Source organism: Camelina sativa, chromosome 19, assembly GCF_030686135.1.
Source record: "Camelina sativa cultivar CO46 ecotype springtype chromosome 19, ASM3068613v1".
NCBI classification, from domain to species: domain Eukaryota; kingdom Viridiplantae; phylum Streptophyta; class Magnoliopsida; order Brassicales; family Brassicaceae; genus Camelina; species Camelina sativa.
Window position 1 is genome coordinate 2,968,724 of NC_141898.1, and position 15,596 is coordinate 2,984,319.

At 37.1% G+C, this 15,596-nt stretch overlaps 3 protein-coding genes across 4 annotated transcripts; 1 reads left to right on the forward strand and 2 right to left on the reverse strand.

The window, feature by feature from the left end:
* Positions 1-1,278: 1,278 nt before the first annotated feature.
* Positions 1,279-3,076, reverse strand: LOC104764405 (uncharacterized). Its single transcript, XM_010487926.2, has 5 exons — positions 2,838-3,076; positions 2,207-2,342; positions 2,047-2,116; positions 1,860-1,965; positions 1,279-1,743 (listed from the first exon to the last, which is right to left on the reverse strand). The coding sequence occupies exons 1-5, from the start codon at positions 2,994-2,996 to the stop codon at positions 1,393-1,395; spliced, it is 822 nt and encodes a 273-aa protein (XP_010486228.1). The 5' UTR covers positions 2,997-3,076; the 3' UTR covers positions 1,279-1,392.
* LOC104764406 (DEAD-box ATP-dependent RNA helicase 50-like) lies at positions 2,981-6,663 on the forward strand. Of its 2 annotated transcripts, none has more exons than XM_010487928.3 (8): positions 2,981-3,620; positions 3,716-4,620; positions 4,725-4,919; positions 4,999-5,186; positions 5,313-5,526; positions 5,623-5,754; positions 5,849-6,024; positions 6,131-6,663. In XM_010487928.3, the coding sequence occupies exons 1-8, from the start codon at positions 3,356-3,358 to the stop codon at positions 6,366-6,368; spliced, it is 2,313 nt and encodes a 770-aa protein (XP_010486230.1). In that variant the 5' UTR covers positions 2,981-3,355; the 3' UTR covers positions 6,369-6,663. The 2 variants fall into 2 exon arrangements, 1 of the variants encoding a protein (XP_010486230.1); XR_015591006.1 differs by having other exon boundaries at positions 3,129-3,620; positions 5,016-5,186.
* Positions 6,664-13,186: 6,523 nt separating this feature from the next.
* LOC147920088 (uncharacterized) lies at positions 13,187-14,999 on the reverse strand. The gene is made up of 4 exons (XM_087503127.1): positions 14,873-14,999; positions 14,652-14,761; positions 14,254-14,367; positions 13,187-14,182 (listed from the first exon to the last, which is right to left on the reverse strand). The coding sequence occupies exons 1-4, from the start codon at positions 14,997-14,999 to the stop codon at positions 13,187-13,189; spliced, it is 1,347 nt and encodes a 448-aa protein (XP_087359253.1).
* Positions 15,000-15,596: the final 597 nt, after the last annotated feature.

Consider the following 15,596-nt stretch of genomic DNA (forward strand, 5'->3'; position numbering starts at 1 on the left):
TAGATAGGACCATCTTTTCTAAAAAAAGGTTATCTTGGAAACCAAGAAAATTTGTTCTCGAGGTTAAACTTCGATAGGGAATAGATCTACGGGATGATTTTTAATAAAACCAATATAATCTGATAATATACTCCCTTTTGTTAACAAAATTCACTATTTAATTACATTTATTTACTATGATTTTTGGATAATTTGTGACTTCACTAGACAAAGTTGAAGAGGTATAAGTTGGCCAAATAATCAGCCGTTCTTATTATAAGACGATATGCACCATATAATCGAAATCAAAACTCACTTCTTTATAATACAAAACTTTTGGAAAAGGAAAACGAATATATGGTACGTAGAAAGAAGAAGCTTTTGTAGCTAGGCACGAATCGATACAAAAGCAACGAAAGAATCAGTCAGAGCTCGATATGCTTATAATCGAGAAGAAGAAAGAAGATATTTGTGTTTACTAATAATCCATGTGCGGTGTGTCTAGCTCCTTTTTCTAGTAGTATTTTGTACCACCAACTTTAAGCCAGCTTGAAAGCACTCCTTGGTGGTTAAGTATCCACCATTCTATTTCTATATATAGGCTTAGTCACTTTCTTACCCTTTCTAAAATTCTTACCTTCTCCCAAGTTTCTCGCCTTTGGATTTTTTTTTTTTTTTTGTTTTTAAACCTTTTGGGAACATGTCCTACGGCTTTTACTTTAAATATTTTACCCTTCTCTTTGTTTATATGATGAGAAAATATAATATTTGCTGTTATCAAAATAAAGTTTGTACTTCACATGACCTTAAATTCTCTTGATGAAAAAGAAAATCATATGATTAGACGATACGTACAATCTAGAGTAATAAGTAACTTTGCTATATTCCAATTTATATAGCTACATTCGATTCCTCGCCAAAAGTATATATTGCGCTGGCTTAGATTAATAGTACCTAAGATGGTCCGTAAGGTCAAGCAAAGGAGCAAGAACCAAATCCCAAAGTACATCTCAACGTACATAAAACTCCTACTTTTAATGTGTGCCCATCATTCTATCTCTAGAAAAGGGAACTACCCACGGAAAATATATATCAAATTTGTTAACTCAGCATATATACCGAATACAAAAGACGAGAAACTACTAACTTACCAAAAAAAAAGACGAGAAACTACTACATAACTAGTTAGGTTCCATACCTTAATATATATGTGCATGCGTATATAACCCCTCCATAATGCTATTAATTATGTACTAACTAGAGTCTAGAGTAAATATTGGATAATAAAAAAGTATCGTACTAAATAACAGTAGTTAATTAATAGAAGAAGAAAAAAAAGTTTGATGGTAATGCAAATGTGGTTTGTTTCTCGTGTCTCTTTTCACCATTGTTTACATGACCAACATCGTTTAATTATGGAGTTTCTTCAACTACATATTCAACGACTCTCTCGTCTTGGTGTGTAACCTCAATTCCGTTGTCAAGCTCTATTGTTACATCTTCGTCTTGTTTGGTGTCATGTCTTTGTTCACACATGCTTTCTACCGTTTGTTGATCAACATCTGGTTTTGTAACCGCCTCTTCATTGTCATGGTGCGCAGCATCCGCGATAATTTTCTGATCAGTTTCGCTAACACTTTCAATCCGAACCGATGATCTTTGAGATACAGCTTCTCCATCAGTTTCATTGTTAACTTCAACACATCGAAACGATGATCTCTGATTTGAAAAAGTGACGGCATGTCGTGGGTTTGGCTGATGCCACTGCGTCATGAATGGTAAACCATATGAGCAACAAATCCGCAGATACACCATTAGTAAAATTTGAAAAGAGTTAATCAAAAACACAATATATACTATATGGAAATATAAGTTCTAACCATGTCTGTTCGTGTTGGTGTTGGTGTTGGGTAAAAATTATAATATGGACTATACGTGTATGGATTGTGAAACGAGTAGAGATAGCATCCTCTAACCGTATCCGGCCTGTACATATTAAAAAAGATAAATCCAAAGAAATTAGATGAAAACAATATTCAGTTTTAAACAAACTTATATCGAACTTACCAGACAGGGGGAAGACAAAATGGAGGTGGTTGCTGATATTGATGTGGTGGTCTCACCTGATTTAACGATCCTGAAAATTTTAAAAATATGGAAAACACAAATTTATTTGAGAAATTTTCGCTACAGAAAAAAAAAAACTCGAATTAAAAATAGAATAAACCATTTTGGTTAGGAAGGTTCATGTTTTTCTTTGCACCACCACGAGTAGCCAAATTGCAATTGGTTGTTCTCTCATCAATGACCGGGGTCGGATTTTCTAGAGCTCTAACAGCAGACTCTGTCTCTTTAAAAGTAACCTAAATTTTCAAATCCCCAAAAAACAAAACAAATTTTTATAAATAGTGTAAAATTTTTGAGATTAGAAAACATCAAAAGCATTGAATATATAGAAGTACAGAAAAAACATGAGAATATATACTCCAATATAAACGAAATTCTTATGAGAAATATAAACGAAGTGTTTAAAAAAAAAGTGATTGGATATTAGCAAAAAAAACCCTAATGATATCTCTAGCATTAAATATCATATATACAAACGTTTTACAAATTTTAACCTACAGAGAACACGTACGTCTTTGTTCAAAGGATATCTATCACAATAAATTAGAAGAAAAAATCGTATTATACATACAAACAAACGTGAGCATAGTCCCAAGGCTCACAACAACAAATATACTTTTAAAAGATATATCAAACCAAACATGAGAATGTAATTCACAAGAAGCATGCAAATTGTAAAATAAATTGTTCATCATTATGAAACAGAATTAGGGAAAAAAGAAGGTACTTACAAAACCATAGCCTTTGGATCGTACAGGATAAGTTTCACAAACAACGTTAGCATCAATCACTTCTCCGAATTGTTCGAAGTGTGTTTTCAAATCCTCTGATGTTGTTCTCCATGTTAAATTCCCAACAAAGATCTTATTAGGCTGATTTGTTTGAGACATGATGAATGAATGAAGCGATCTCTAACACAGCAGAGAAAACAGAAGCTGCAATCGTTGTTAAAGAGGAGTTTAGTAGTGTGGTATTTATAATGAGAGAGAGATTAGGTAAATTTAGTTTCCTAATTGAAATATAAGTCAAATATTTAGTTTGACTTTTTTTTCATTTTTTTTCTTTTTCTTTTGGGTTTGGGTAATGTCGTCTCTCTCATATGGCCTTATCTCGAATCTTCTCTACACCTTTACCGTTTATTTTATTTTCCCACTCTACTCTCTGCTTAGCTTTAGAAGAAGTGTTATAGAGGAGGAGAGACCAAAGGAAGAAGAGACGAGATACTTGGTGGTAAGAGGGAGAGGGAGAGATGTTGGCGAGAGCTCCACCACCGTGTTTTAATTTTCCGGCGAGGAATAATAATAATATCTGTAATCGGAGTGAGATTGTGCGATTGTTTCGTAACCGCGGAGGCGGAGGAGTGGTATCTAGTGGTGGTTTCACTCGGCGGCCGTTGGAAACTTCGAGCTCTTACGACGATTCCACCGACGACGGATTCGTTATCATCACTGCGGCGGATAAGGATAATGGCTTCTCTCATCCTCCTCCGCCTTCTTCCGATTCGATTCCCTCAGGTAATAATATCATATTTGGTTTGATTCTTTTGTCTTCCTCCTCGAATTGTGGTTTTTGTGATTGATGATTTTGGTGATTTGATATGGAATTGTAGAATCTGGGAGAAGAAACGGTTCGCGTTCGAGAGGTGTAACTGCTAGTTTCGGAAGGCTAAAGGCTCAAAAAGTAAAAGCTCTTGTTGGAAAGGTAACGCAGAAAAAGCAGCATATGAGTCATAGTGAGGAGGACGAAGATGAGGATGACGCCTCTGATGATGGGGATTTTAACGAGGATGAAGGTTTTGTTGGTTCATCTTCAATTCTTGATTTGATGAGGAAGAAGCTTGCTATGAAGGCTATTCCTAGATCAGGCAAATCTTTTGAGAAAAAAGAGGTTCAAAGATTCAGCAAAGTGAGGGAATCTAGAGAGTCAAGAAAGGATTTTGATAGATTAGGAGGAGATGATGAAGATATTGAGAGAGAAGGGTCACGGAGTTCATATTCAAAAGGTTATGATGCTAACTCCAGGGGTAAGGGAGATAGGCTTTCGGTTGCAAGAGATTTAGATCCATTTGAAGGACGTGATAGAGCTATTGATGAGGTTTCAAACCCTCGAAAGTATACTGACAATGAGAGAGCAGGATCACGGAGTTCATATTCAAGAGACTCTGCTGTTAACTCTAGGGGTAGGGAGGATAAGCGTTTTGTTGCCAAAGACTTGGATACATTCCAGGGACGTGATAAAGCTTATGATGAGGTTTATAATCCTCAAAGGTTCAGTAATAACGAGAGAGGAGGATCGTATTCAAAAGGCTCTGCTGGTAACTCTCGGGGTTGGGGTGATAGGCGTTCTGTTGTATATGCAAGAGATATGGACGATTGGAGAGAGCAAAGGAATAAAACCAATGCTACTAGGGAGACTGGCTTTTTTAGCCGGAAAACTTTTGCTGAAATTGGATGTAGTCAAGATATGATGAAGGCCTTAAAGGAACAGAATTTTGATCGCCCGGCACACATTCAGGTTCAGACTTTATTTTCCTTCTTAATAAATGATCTAGGTGCATGTGTATGTATACAATTTTCTTAACTGTTATTGTTTTACCATTCTTGTTTACCATGATGCAGGCTCTGGCTTTTGCACCAGTTATTGATGGAAAGAGTTGTATCATAGCTGAACAAAGTGGATCAGGCAAGACACTCTCATATCTTATCCCTGTTATTCAGCGTCTCAGAGAAGAAGAACTTCAAGGAATTAGCAAATCCTCCCCTGGGTGTCCTCGTGTTATTGTTCTGGTACCAACTGCAGAGTTGGCTTCTCAGGTTAGGTTGATTCATTGCTTAATTATGTGAATGGTTTTAGCTGAAGACAATTGGTTGATACATATGAAATACTTGACAGGTTCTTGCTAACTGTAGATCAATATCAAAGTCTGGGGTCCCTTTCCGTTCCATGGTAGTGACGGGTGGCTTCAGACAACGAACCCAGCTAGAAAACTTAGAGCAAGGTGTTGACGTTTTGATTGCAACACCAGGGCGTTTCACGTACCTAATGAAAGAAGGAATTTTGGGGTTATCAAATTTAAGATGGTACTTTAAATCTTTCAACAAAGCAAAATTTCCATGCTCTTTTGAATAAAGATCAAATTTAACAAGATGAACATTAACTTATGTACGGAAGTTGATGGGGTACAATCTTGGTAACGTGTCTTGCAGTGCCATCTTGGATGAAGTGGATATACTCTTTGGCGACGATGAGTTTGAGGCAGCCCTGCAAAGTCTAATAAACTCTTCGCCTGTTACTGCACAGTATCTGTTTGTTACAGCAACCTTGCCGCTTGAGATATATAACAAACTTGTTGAAGTTTTCCCAGATTGTGAAGTTGTAATGGGACCTCGTGTGCACCGTGTTAGTAATGCTCTCGAAGAGGTTGGTATAAAAAATTAGTGATTGGGAAATATATACTTGATTGCTGAATTATCTTCTTTTGATCGTACCTACCCAATGTTGAGTTGCTCCATGCAGATTCTTGTTGACTGCAGTGGAGATGATAATGCAGAGAAAACTCCTGAGACTGCTTTTCAGAACAAGAAAACTGCTCTTCTTCAGATTGTGGAGGAAAACCCTGTTCCCAAAACTATCATTTTCTGCAATAAGGTGCCATAGTGCCCCACCTACCGCTGTTCGCTACTACTTGAGTCTATTTGGACGTCTCAGTCTCATGTAGAAAATTCTACCCTATTATTTGCAGATTGAGACATGTAGGAAAGTTGAGAATATATTTAAGCGGGTTGATAGAAAGGAAAGGCAGTTGCATGTCCTACCTTTTCATGCAGCACTTGCACAAGGGTCAAGGCTTACAAACATGGAAGAATTCACCTTATCTCAGCCGGAAGAAAATTCACTGTTTCTGGTTTGCACGGATAGGTACTTCATTTTTGGGTTACTAGTATCACTTCTATGATGCTATATTGCCTGAACATTATTTTAACCTTTTTTTCTTTCTCCTTTTTTCTTTCCGAATCAATGGCAGAGCCTCCCGTGGGATAGATTTCTCTGGTGTTGATCATGTGGTGCTCTTTGACTTCCCGCGTGACCCCAGTGAATACGTGAGACGTGTAGGAAGAACAGCAAGAGGGGCTAGAGGAGAAGGAAAGGCTTTCATCTTTGTGGTGGGGAAGCAAGTAAGGTTGGCACAGAGGATAATTGAGCGAAATCAGAAGGGTCACCCAGTTCATGATGTCCCAAGCGCTTACGAATCCACAACATAAAGTAACTCTTTCATCTGTCTGCTCCTTCTCCTTACTGCAATCTCTGTGTCAAGTTATGGAGCCGTTCAAGTCATCATGATGAGCAGCTGGGTAAGCAAGGGTAATGGTACTTCTTTTTGTTGTTGTAATGTGATGCAAGATGGCTAATTTAGTCACGTAAGAAGAGCTAGTGATGAATCAAGCATGGCATCCTTGTTAATCAACATGCGGAGCATATTTGCTGTATATTCCTTTTTGCAAATTCAAGTTATTGAGTTGTTGACAATTTTGATTGGATATTTAACTTGTTTCTAAATCTCAGGTACTTAAATTTGTTGCATGACCAAAAAATAACTTGTTATATAAAAAAGCATAACTCACAATCGTTTTCCATACGATGACTAATTAATTAAAAAGTTGATTAGGTAACTTTATATATTTTATAGAACTGTGTCAGCTTTAGTAACCAACAATCTTAAAAACAACAAAGCTTTGTTACCTTCGTAGAATCCCGAAACCGAATACATTACTTCCTTCAGTTAATCGACGTTACGACTTACGATCATGAGCATAGCCGGCGCAATAAATATATGGGCCGCAAGCAACAAAAAAATATTGGGCCTACAAAATTAATGAGCTTAAAAAGAAAAGTAAAAATATATAACAGCAGCATGTTAGATTTTCGAACCGTGCACCTATTCCTTACTCAAGACTAAACGTAACCAACTTGACTAAAGGAACTTTTGTAGAAAAGGGGGCCGAAAATATATTTACTTTTAGACCGCTGCAAGCAATATGGGCATATTTGGTGCATCAACATTTAGTCTAAATGTTATGTTTATTTGTAATTAAAGGGTTATTTTATTTGTAAGATTTTCAACAGAGATGTCAACCATTTTTAAAGCTTTAAATGATCTAAAGTTTACGTTGGGTAAAAAGAATTGAAATGACAACTGCCTAAATTCACAAATTGGTAAGGAAGTGTTAAACACAAATCCTATGTTTATTTTGGCTTTAAACAAAATTTACCCAAATCTTTGTGGTTATACTTTCGATTGTTGTTTGATGGCTAGCTAATTTTCTCACTAATCAATGTCTTGCGGAACGTTTTATGAAAAAGAATCAGATTATTTTCTTTGCCGTTAAAGTCCATGTGCTTCTCTCTATGTAGTTAGTTCATATATCAGTGGTTAATTGGTTATTTTTCTTGTTTACAACAACCAATTGATCCATATATGAGCAATTTCAGACAGATGGGAAACTCTTAGAGGTAACTGTGTCATTCTACTTTTTTTCTCGGCTTTGAGAGTTCATCAGACGTATGTATCTGTCTTACAATGTTAGTCCCTTGCCTTCTTATTGTGTTTTTTTTTTCTTTAATTGCGTAGTGCTTGTTCACGACATTGCTTGTCCTCCAGTATGAGTGTCTCCGGTGCTGCAGTTGGTTCAGGTTAGTATATTCTTTTTTACTTATTGTTTCGTTTTTGAGTGAGCTTGAATGGAAAAATATTAAAGACAATTCTTAATTGCAACACCATCTCAGAAAGAAATTTTAGAAGAGCAGTTGAGTTTGGGAAAACTCATGTGGTTAAGCCCGAAGGGAAGCACCTAGCAACTATTGTCTGGCTACATGGGCTTGGGGACGTTGGCTCAAGGTAATTCCTTTCTGTCCCAATGTCCCAAGGAAAAAATCACCTAGCATAGTAGTTATTGAATCTAGGCTTCATGACATTGTAACCATGGTATACATATCAACACATCTTTATCAGCTGAAGTTTTGTGATAAACATCTTTGCCTTGTGTGTTAAGCATTCTCACTTTTATGTTTACACAAGTTTTTTAAAATTTGAATTTTTAGATCCTTCCATTGGACTATGTCAAAACTAATAAACTTGCTCCAATGTCTAACTTTTAACTTTTTCATTTTTTTCAGTTACAAATATTGCTAGATCCCAAAAAATGGATCCAACCATTGGAGATGCTCAGTAATTTTGCTTTTAAAAAAAAACTCTCCCATTTAAAATTTATTTACTATTAACTTAATTCATATCTAAGCACTCCAAAGGTCTCCATCATCATTCGTCATACTTCTTGTCACACACTTTAATTTCCGCTCTTTTTCTCACTATATTTGTAGCTAAAATTTATTTTCTGGGTTCATCTCTGGATTTGAAAAAAAACTAGAATTTTGGGAAAAAAGTAGATTAAAGATTACATTTTTTTGTTGTTCATCTCTCGTTTTTTAAATTTAAAAAAAAAAAAAAAAAAAAAAAAAAATCAGAACTGTAACTTTTGGAGAATAGCTTTACCCAAAAGTTGAGTTTGGCTTTTGGGTAAAATCATTCAAATGGAGAAAAGCCAAGATTACTTCATTCGATGATTTTGGCTTTAAACAACTCAACTTTAAACAAAATTTTGATTTATTTGTTGTATTGGTGGCCCGTTAAAAAAAAAAAACTCAACTTTAACCAAACTTTTGGAGTTTTCATTCTCTTATAGACATACTTCATTATAAATACTCAGATGCTATTGGCAGATCAATTCACCCCCTTCTGAATCCCTAAATCTCATCTAAACAGTATCACACAAACCACTTCATTATAAACACGATAATAGTTAGTACTTAACACATCACTCAGTCAGTTTCTCCTAGCTGGTAATTTCGTAAAAGAAGAAGAAAATGGAATACTACTTGTATGATAGAGTATACAAATTACTCATACAAGATAAGTCTAATGCGTCTCATACAAGAACTAAACACAATAAAAGGTCTCATACAAGAATTAAACAAAATAAAATGTCTCATACAAGAATTAAACAAAAATAAAAGTGAGAGAAGGAGTCTGTCTAGAATTAAACACAATAAAACTAGAAGAGATAGAGCTAGTCCGATAATTCTTGATCTTCTCCAAAGCAAATAAGGGTGTATTCAATGTTTTCAGACATTGCAAAGATCACCCAGTGAGACTTCAAGAGCTGATCATGTGACTCTTTATGAGAGCTTAAGCTGATTATAACCACCATGTTGTCTTCTAAATCTATCCTCACATATTCATGTGAAGATACTATTAGCTCACACAATTGTTGGAGACTGTTCACTGTCTCTCCATTAGCGCAAATCATCGAATGAAGTATATATCCTGTTAACATCATCCTCCAACACCTACACCAACAGGATTACTCTAAGTCTCATGCTCAAGGAAACACACACGGAAACATAAATTAAGAAAGAGGAAGACATAAACGGAAACAGAAATCAAGAAAGAGGAAAAATAACTGAAAAACTGAATCTAGAAATTAAGAAAGAGGAAAAATATTTGTCACACTCCCACCTTCGATACATTCTGTGAAAACTAATACTGCAAATATATAATAACTTGGAGAAGGATAATCGGTTGTAATTGTACACCAATCATCAATCTAACAAAAAAAAAACAATGAGAACTTTCAAACTTTTTTTGATCTCTTCAACAAATCAGTCACAAACAATTGACCCAGTTGTTTAAGTATTAATTAATGAAAGAACTTACTATTGAATCAAGCTTTAAGAATTTCAACAAGAATAAAAGTAAAACTCACTTTATTTGCTCAAGAAAATCATTCAAAACTTAAGCTATCTTCTCTCAAATCTCTTTTCTCTCTCACGTCTAATGCCACAACTCGACATTAGCTTTTATAGAGACCAAGTAAATATTTAGCCTAACAACCTTTAGGAAATATTACATAATTTAGATTCCTCCTAAATCTTTAAATATGTATATTTAGATATCTCCTAAATATACTAAGCTTGCTCCTCAAGCTATTAAGCTTACATCAACATTGTCCCTTCTAAGCTTGAAGTGATCTCCCTTCACATCTTGAACTCCAATAAGACTTCTCATTTCCTTAAATTTGATCCTTGCAAGTTCCTTTGTTAAAATGTCAGCATTTTGCACACTCCCAGGAACATGCTCAACCTCTATCTGCTCACACTCAACACATTCACGGATGAAGTGGTACCTAGTATGTATATGCTTACTCCGACCGTGAAACACCGGGTTCTTAATAAGTGCAATGGCAGACTTGTTATCAACACGAAGTGTTACCTTTTCACTTGTCACTCCAGTAGACTCTCCAAGAAGGTCTTGCAACAAATCGCCTGTTTTGCAGCCTCCGTGGCTGCCATGAATTCTGCCTCGCACAAGGATAAAGCCACCGTCTCTTGTTTCTGCGTACACCACGTGATAGGACACCCATCGAGATAAAATATATGACCGGTTGTACCCTTACTGTCATCCTCATCCACGTTGTGACTACTATCACTGTAGCCAACCAGTCCACTCTTATCCATGTGATTAAACACGAGACCATAGGAGAGTGTCCCAAGCAAGTATCGAAGAACTTGCTTTAATGTTGCACCATGCGATACCTTTGGTTCGTGCATATACCTTCTTAGCACACCGACGGAATAAGAAAGATCAGGTCGTGTATGGAGTAAATACCTTAAGCATCCAATGTTCTTTCTATACTCTTGTCCATCGATACACTCTTCTTTTGGTGCTTTAGACAGCTTCAACCCCGGGTCCATTGGTATGTGAACCGGATTGCATTTACTCATTCCAGCTTCCTCAAGAATCTTCTCCGCATATTTTTCTTGTTTGAGCACAATGCCACCGCTAAACTGAGCAACTTCGATTCCAAGGTAGTAAGTCAACTTTCCCAAGTCACTCATTTCAAACTTTGAAGCCATTCCTCTCTTGAAGTCGAGTATCATTCTTAAGTTCGAACCTGTGACCAAAAGGTCATCCACGTAGACTGCGACAAGAAGGAGGTGACCTTGTTCTTGTTTACGATACAGTGATGGTTCCTTCAAGCACCTTATGAACTTAAGCTCCTTAAGAATCTCGTTTAGCTTCTGATTCCAAGCCCTTGGTGCTTGCCTTAACCCGTAGAGTACTTTATTCAATTTATACACTTTATCCTCTCCTTCCTCGACTATAAATCCTTCCGGCTGAGTTATGTATACTACTTCCTTTAGCTCACCGTGAAGAAACGCGGTTTTGACGTCAAGATGGTGAACCTCCCATCCGTGCAATGATGAATCGAACCGTCTCAATCCTTGCTACCGGAGCAAATACCTCATCGAAGTCAACACCGTGTCTCTGCACATAACCTCTAGCCACCAGTCTTGCTTTGTGTTTATTAATGCTTCCATCTGAGTTTCTTTTCAGCTTAAACACCCACTTCAAGCCAATTGGCTTAACTCCAGAAGGAAGATCAACTAAGTCCCAAGTTTTGTTTCTTTCAATAGAAGAAATTTCTTCTTCACATGCTTCTCTCCATGTTTTAAGCTGCTTGGCTTCATCATAATCCCATGGTTCTTCATTCACTACTTGCAACAGTTGCCCACTCTCCAATTCAGCCATCAAAACATAATCGTCAAGATACTTGGGCTTTACGACTTATCGCTGCGATCTCCTCAACGTCGGTTGACTCTATTCTAGTATAGAGTCATCCTCTATTTCGAGCCTGGGAATATCAGCCGTGATTTCATCTTCATCAACGTCACTCTCATCTTTCTCCTCTGTATCATGTTCTGCTTCTGAATTTCTTTCTTCGACTGCAACTTCTTCTCCTTGAAGACCATTGTTTCCAAACTCCCCAAACCTGAATCTTAACATTCCTTGTTTTTCAGTTTCTTCACCACCTACAGTGCTCCATTCCCAACCTTTTAATTCATCGAAGATCACATCCCTACTAACCACAATTCTTCGAGTGGTTGGGTTTAATAATCGATAGGCCTTCGACCTAGGCTCCGTACCGAGGTGAACTAACGGTCTTGAACGATCGTCCAGCTTCTTGAGAAATGGTGTCTCTGTTTTCGCGAACCCAATACACCCAAAGACACGAAGGTGCTGGATGTTTGGTTTTCGTCCCTTGTAGACCTCGTACAGAGTCTTCTCGATCATAACCCTTGTTGCAACTCTGATTAAGAGATATGTAGCATGTCTTACCGCCTCACCCCACAAGTAATTGGGTACATTCATATGTTTTAACATGCTCCTAGTCATCTCCATTAGAGTTTTATTCCTCCTCTCTACGACTCCGTTCTGTTGAGGAGAGTATGGTGTAGTCAAATGTATCTCAATTCCAGTGGTTTCACAAAACAAATTGAATTCATGTGACATGAATTCACCTCCCCTATCTGTCCTGAATGTCTTGATCATGGCACCAGTCTCTTTCTCCACTTGCAGTTTGAATTTCTTGAATTTGTCGAAGGCTTTGCTCTTGTCTTTTAACAGTATAGTCCACATGTAACGGGAGAAATCATCAATCAACACAAAGATATACCTATTCCTTGCCAATGTAGATGGAGATATGGGTCCACACAGGTCTCCATGTATAAGTTCCAGTGTTCATGCAGCGTGAAACGAGGTAGCTTGGGGAAAGACTTTTCTTACTTGTTTACCAAGTAAATATGAAGCACAAGTTTCCCTTTCAATTATAATACACGGCATTCCTACAACCAATTCTTTCTTCACCATTGTTCTCATTGTTTCAATGCCGATGTGCCCCAATCTTGCATGCCATTTAGTTGACTCACTCACCGTTGCAACTTGCAGACACTTAGCGGGTTCTACGTCCATAACCACCTTATCGTGCCTGTTTCTCGATCTACTTGCTTTGACCAGAAGTCTGCCATCTTGATCATGCAAGGTTAAGTAGTCCTCTCTCATCCTCATGTCACATCCGGACTCGATAGCCTGCCCAAGCCTGATTATATTACTTTTCAGTCCTGGTATAAAGTAGACATTGGCTAACACCTTCTTCTCTCCATCTCTAGTTACAAACAGTATAGATCATTTGCCTTTGATGTCGATGTGTGAGTCATGTCTGAACCGGACTTTTCCTATGATTGTATCATCAATCTTCGAAAAATACTTGTTGTTGCCCGACATGTGATTGCTAGCCCCGTTGTCCAAATACCATATGTTTTCAAAATGTGCATCAAGCTCGCTTGGCTTCACTTTCCTTTCATTGAGATACACCACCTCATGCATCATCAATTCTTCAGCCTTTTGTGTGTCATCACCTTCAACTTCTTGTGTTTCTTGAAGTTTAAGCAACCTGTCGGGACAATTTGAAGCGTAATGTCCCACCTTGTCGCACCGATAGCATACAATCCTTGACTTATCTCGTTCTTGTTTGTACCCACCAAACTGTGGATTACCGAACCGTCCACGTCCCCTTCCACGGCCATAGAACCGACCACCTTGTCCTCTTCCACGTCCCGGACCATTGTTCCCTTGATAGGACTGTGTATCCATATTTGCATACATGAGTTTGGCGTGATCAGTGGTTTGATCTTCTTCTTCCTCACGAGTACGCTCCTCATAAGTTTTTAACCTTCCAACGATGTCTTCAAAGCTCATTGTGTTTAGGTCAAGAACTTGTTCCAGTGATGCAATAATATGAATATACCTCCTCCGTGGCAAACTTTTAAGAAATTTCTTAACAAGTTTTGGTTCTTCAATGATTTCTCCTAGGCTTGCGGATTTTGTGGATAGTTCCGAGAGACGACCTACGAAATCATCAATAGTATCCCTATCTTTCATCTTCATTCTGTCAAACTCTGCCATCAAAGTTTGTAACCTTGCTTCCTTCACCCGCTCAGCTCCAACATGTCGTGCTTTGATAGCATCCCAGACAGCCTTAGAGGTATCTAAGTTTCCGACCTGTAAGATTAAAGCTTTTGGTATAGACTGGAACAGAAGAGCTCTAGCCAAATCGTTGTGGTCTCCGTTGTCTGATCCAGGTTCGATAGACTCCCAAACTTTGTTCACCTTGAGTAATACCTTCATACGCATCGCCCATACTGTATAATTTACAGCATTCAACATCAGACACTAGATGCTAGAAGAATTACCTTCTTTCGGCTTGGCAAGAACGATGTCACCCATGGTTCTTTCTTAACAAGAAAAGTTTCTCTCGAGATTGTGTTTGATTCAATACTAGCTCTGATACCAAATATTGAATCAAGCTTTAAGAATTTCAAGAAGAATAAAAGTAAAACTCACTTTATTTGCTTAATAAAATAACTCAAAACTTAAGCTCTCTTCTCTCAAATCTCTATTCTCTCTCACGTCTAATGCCACAACTCGACATTAGCTTTTATAGAGACCAAGTAAATATTTAGCCTAACAACCTTTAGGAAATATTACATAATTTAGATTCCTCCTAAATCTTTAGATATGTATATTTAGATATCTCCTAAATATACTAAGCTTGCTCCTCAAGCTATTTCAAGCTTACATCAACACTTACAAGCGTCAATGGCATGTTGTTGTTAACTTCTCCATCTCTCCCAACTTTGATAGATACTCGTTCAGTGTGTTTCTTCAAAGCAATAAAGCCATTCAAATTTATCCAAGGTTCTCATATAAAAGTGTAGAGTGCAAAACAGAACAAAAAAAATTGAGAAACATATTGAAACAACCAAAAATTCAAAGTCAACTAATTTAAATCCATTAGATATATATATATACCTTTCCCATTGTCTTCTACTGCCACCCCATCAACTTCGAGGATCACATCATTCACTTCCAAAAATGAGACAACTGGTGAAATCTCACTAACCTCTGTCACTATAATGTCGGTCATATGCTTCTTCATATTTAAGTAGTCTCGCATCATAGCATTCTTCACAGGTTGGAAACAAATGCCAAGTGAACAAAACCCTCTTCCATTGTTGTCAATACTGGCTAAGAAAATATTCACAATTGAAGATGGAATGACTTATCCGCAAAAAAAAAAAAAAAAAAAAAAAAATAGCTAGAATCCATTAAATCAGCAAAATCATATACGCAAATTTTCATATATGATTTTGCAGATTTTTATGCTGATTTAATGGATTCTAGCTATTTTTTTTTTTTTTTTTTTTTTTTTTGTGGATAAATCATTCTATCTCCAATTGTGAGTATTTTTTTAGCCAGTTTTAGCCAAAAAAAAAATTTTAATTACAAGTATAATGAAAAAATGCTAAAAACAGTATGCCGTTTCTTCTGATAGCTCACCGTTTCTTAATTTTTTTTTTTAAAACTAGTGCCTCCTCCTCTCCCGGAAAAAGACACCGGAGAACAAGTTTGCTGTGAAGTTGGTCAAGTTTGACCCAGAGAAAAGGTGGCAAGTGCTTGGAGCAGTTGCATGGGCCAAATGTGATGAAAAAGTGCTCAAATCATTGACCGAGTTGGGTCTGGCACCATCGCTAGT

Excerpts from the sequence above, each read along its gene's own strand:
- LOC104764405 (XM_010487926.2), bottom strand. The coding sequence starts at position 2,996 with ATGTCTCAAACAAATCAGCCTAATAAGATCTTTGTTGGGAATTTAACA. Across the intron at positions 2,343-2,837 it reads GATCCAAAGGCTATGGTTTT|GTTACTTTTAAAGAGACAGA; the intron begins GTAAGTACCTTC and ends TTGAAAATTTAG. Across the intron at positions 1,966-2,046 it reads TTTTGTCTTCCCCCTGTCTG|GCCGGATACGGTTAGAGGAT; the intron begins GTAAGTTCGATA and ends TAATATGTACAG.
- LOC104764406 (XM_010487928.3), top strand. The coding sequence starts at position 3,356 with ATGTTGGCGAGAGCTCCACCACCGTGTTTTAATTTTCCGGCGAGGAAT. Across the intron at positions 4,621-4,724 it reads ATCGCCCGGCACACATTCAG|GCTCTGGCTTTTGCACCAGT; the intron begins GTTCAGACTTTA and ends ACCATGATGCAG. Across the intron at positions 4,920-4,998 it reads CTGCAGAGTTGGCTTCTCAG|GTTCTTGCTAACTGTAGATC; the intron begins GTTAGGTTGATT and ends AATACTTGACAG.
- LOC147920088 (XM_087503127.1), bottom strand. The coding sequence starts at position 14,999 with ATGAAGAAGCATATGACCGACATTATAGTGACAGAGGTTAGTGAGATT. Across the intron at positions 14,762-14,872 it reads AGTAGAAGACAATGGGAAAG|AACCTTGGATAAATTTGAAT; the intron begins GTATATATATAT and ends CTTTTATATGAG. Across the intron at positions 14,368-14,651 it reads ACAACATGCCATTGACGCTT|CTTGATTCAATATTTGGTAT; the intron begins GTAAGTGTTGAT and ends AAATTCTTAAAG.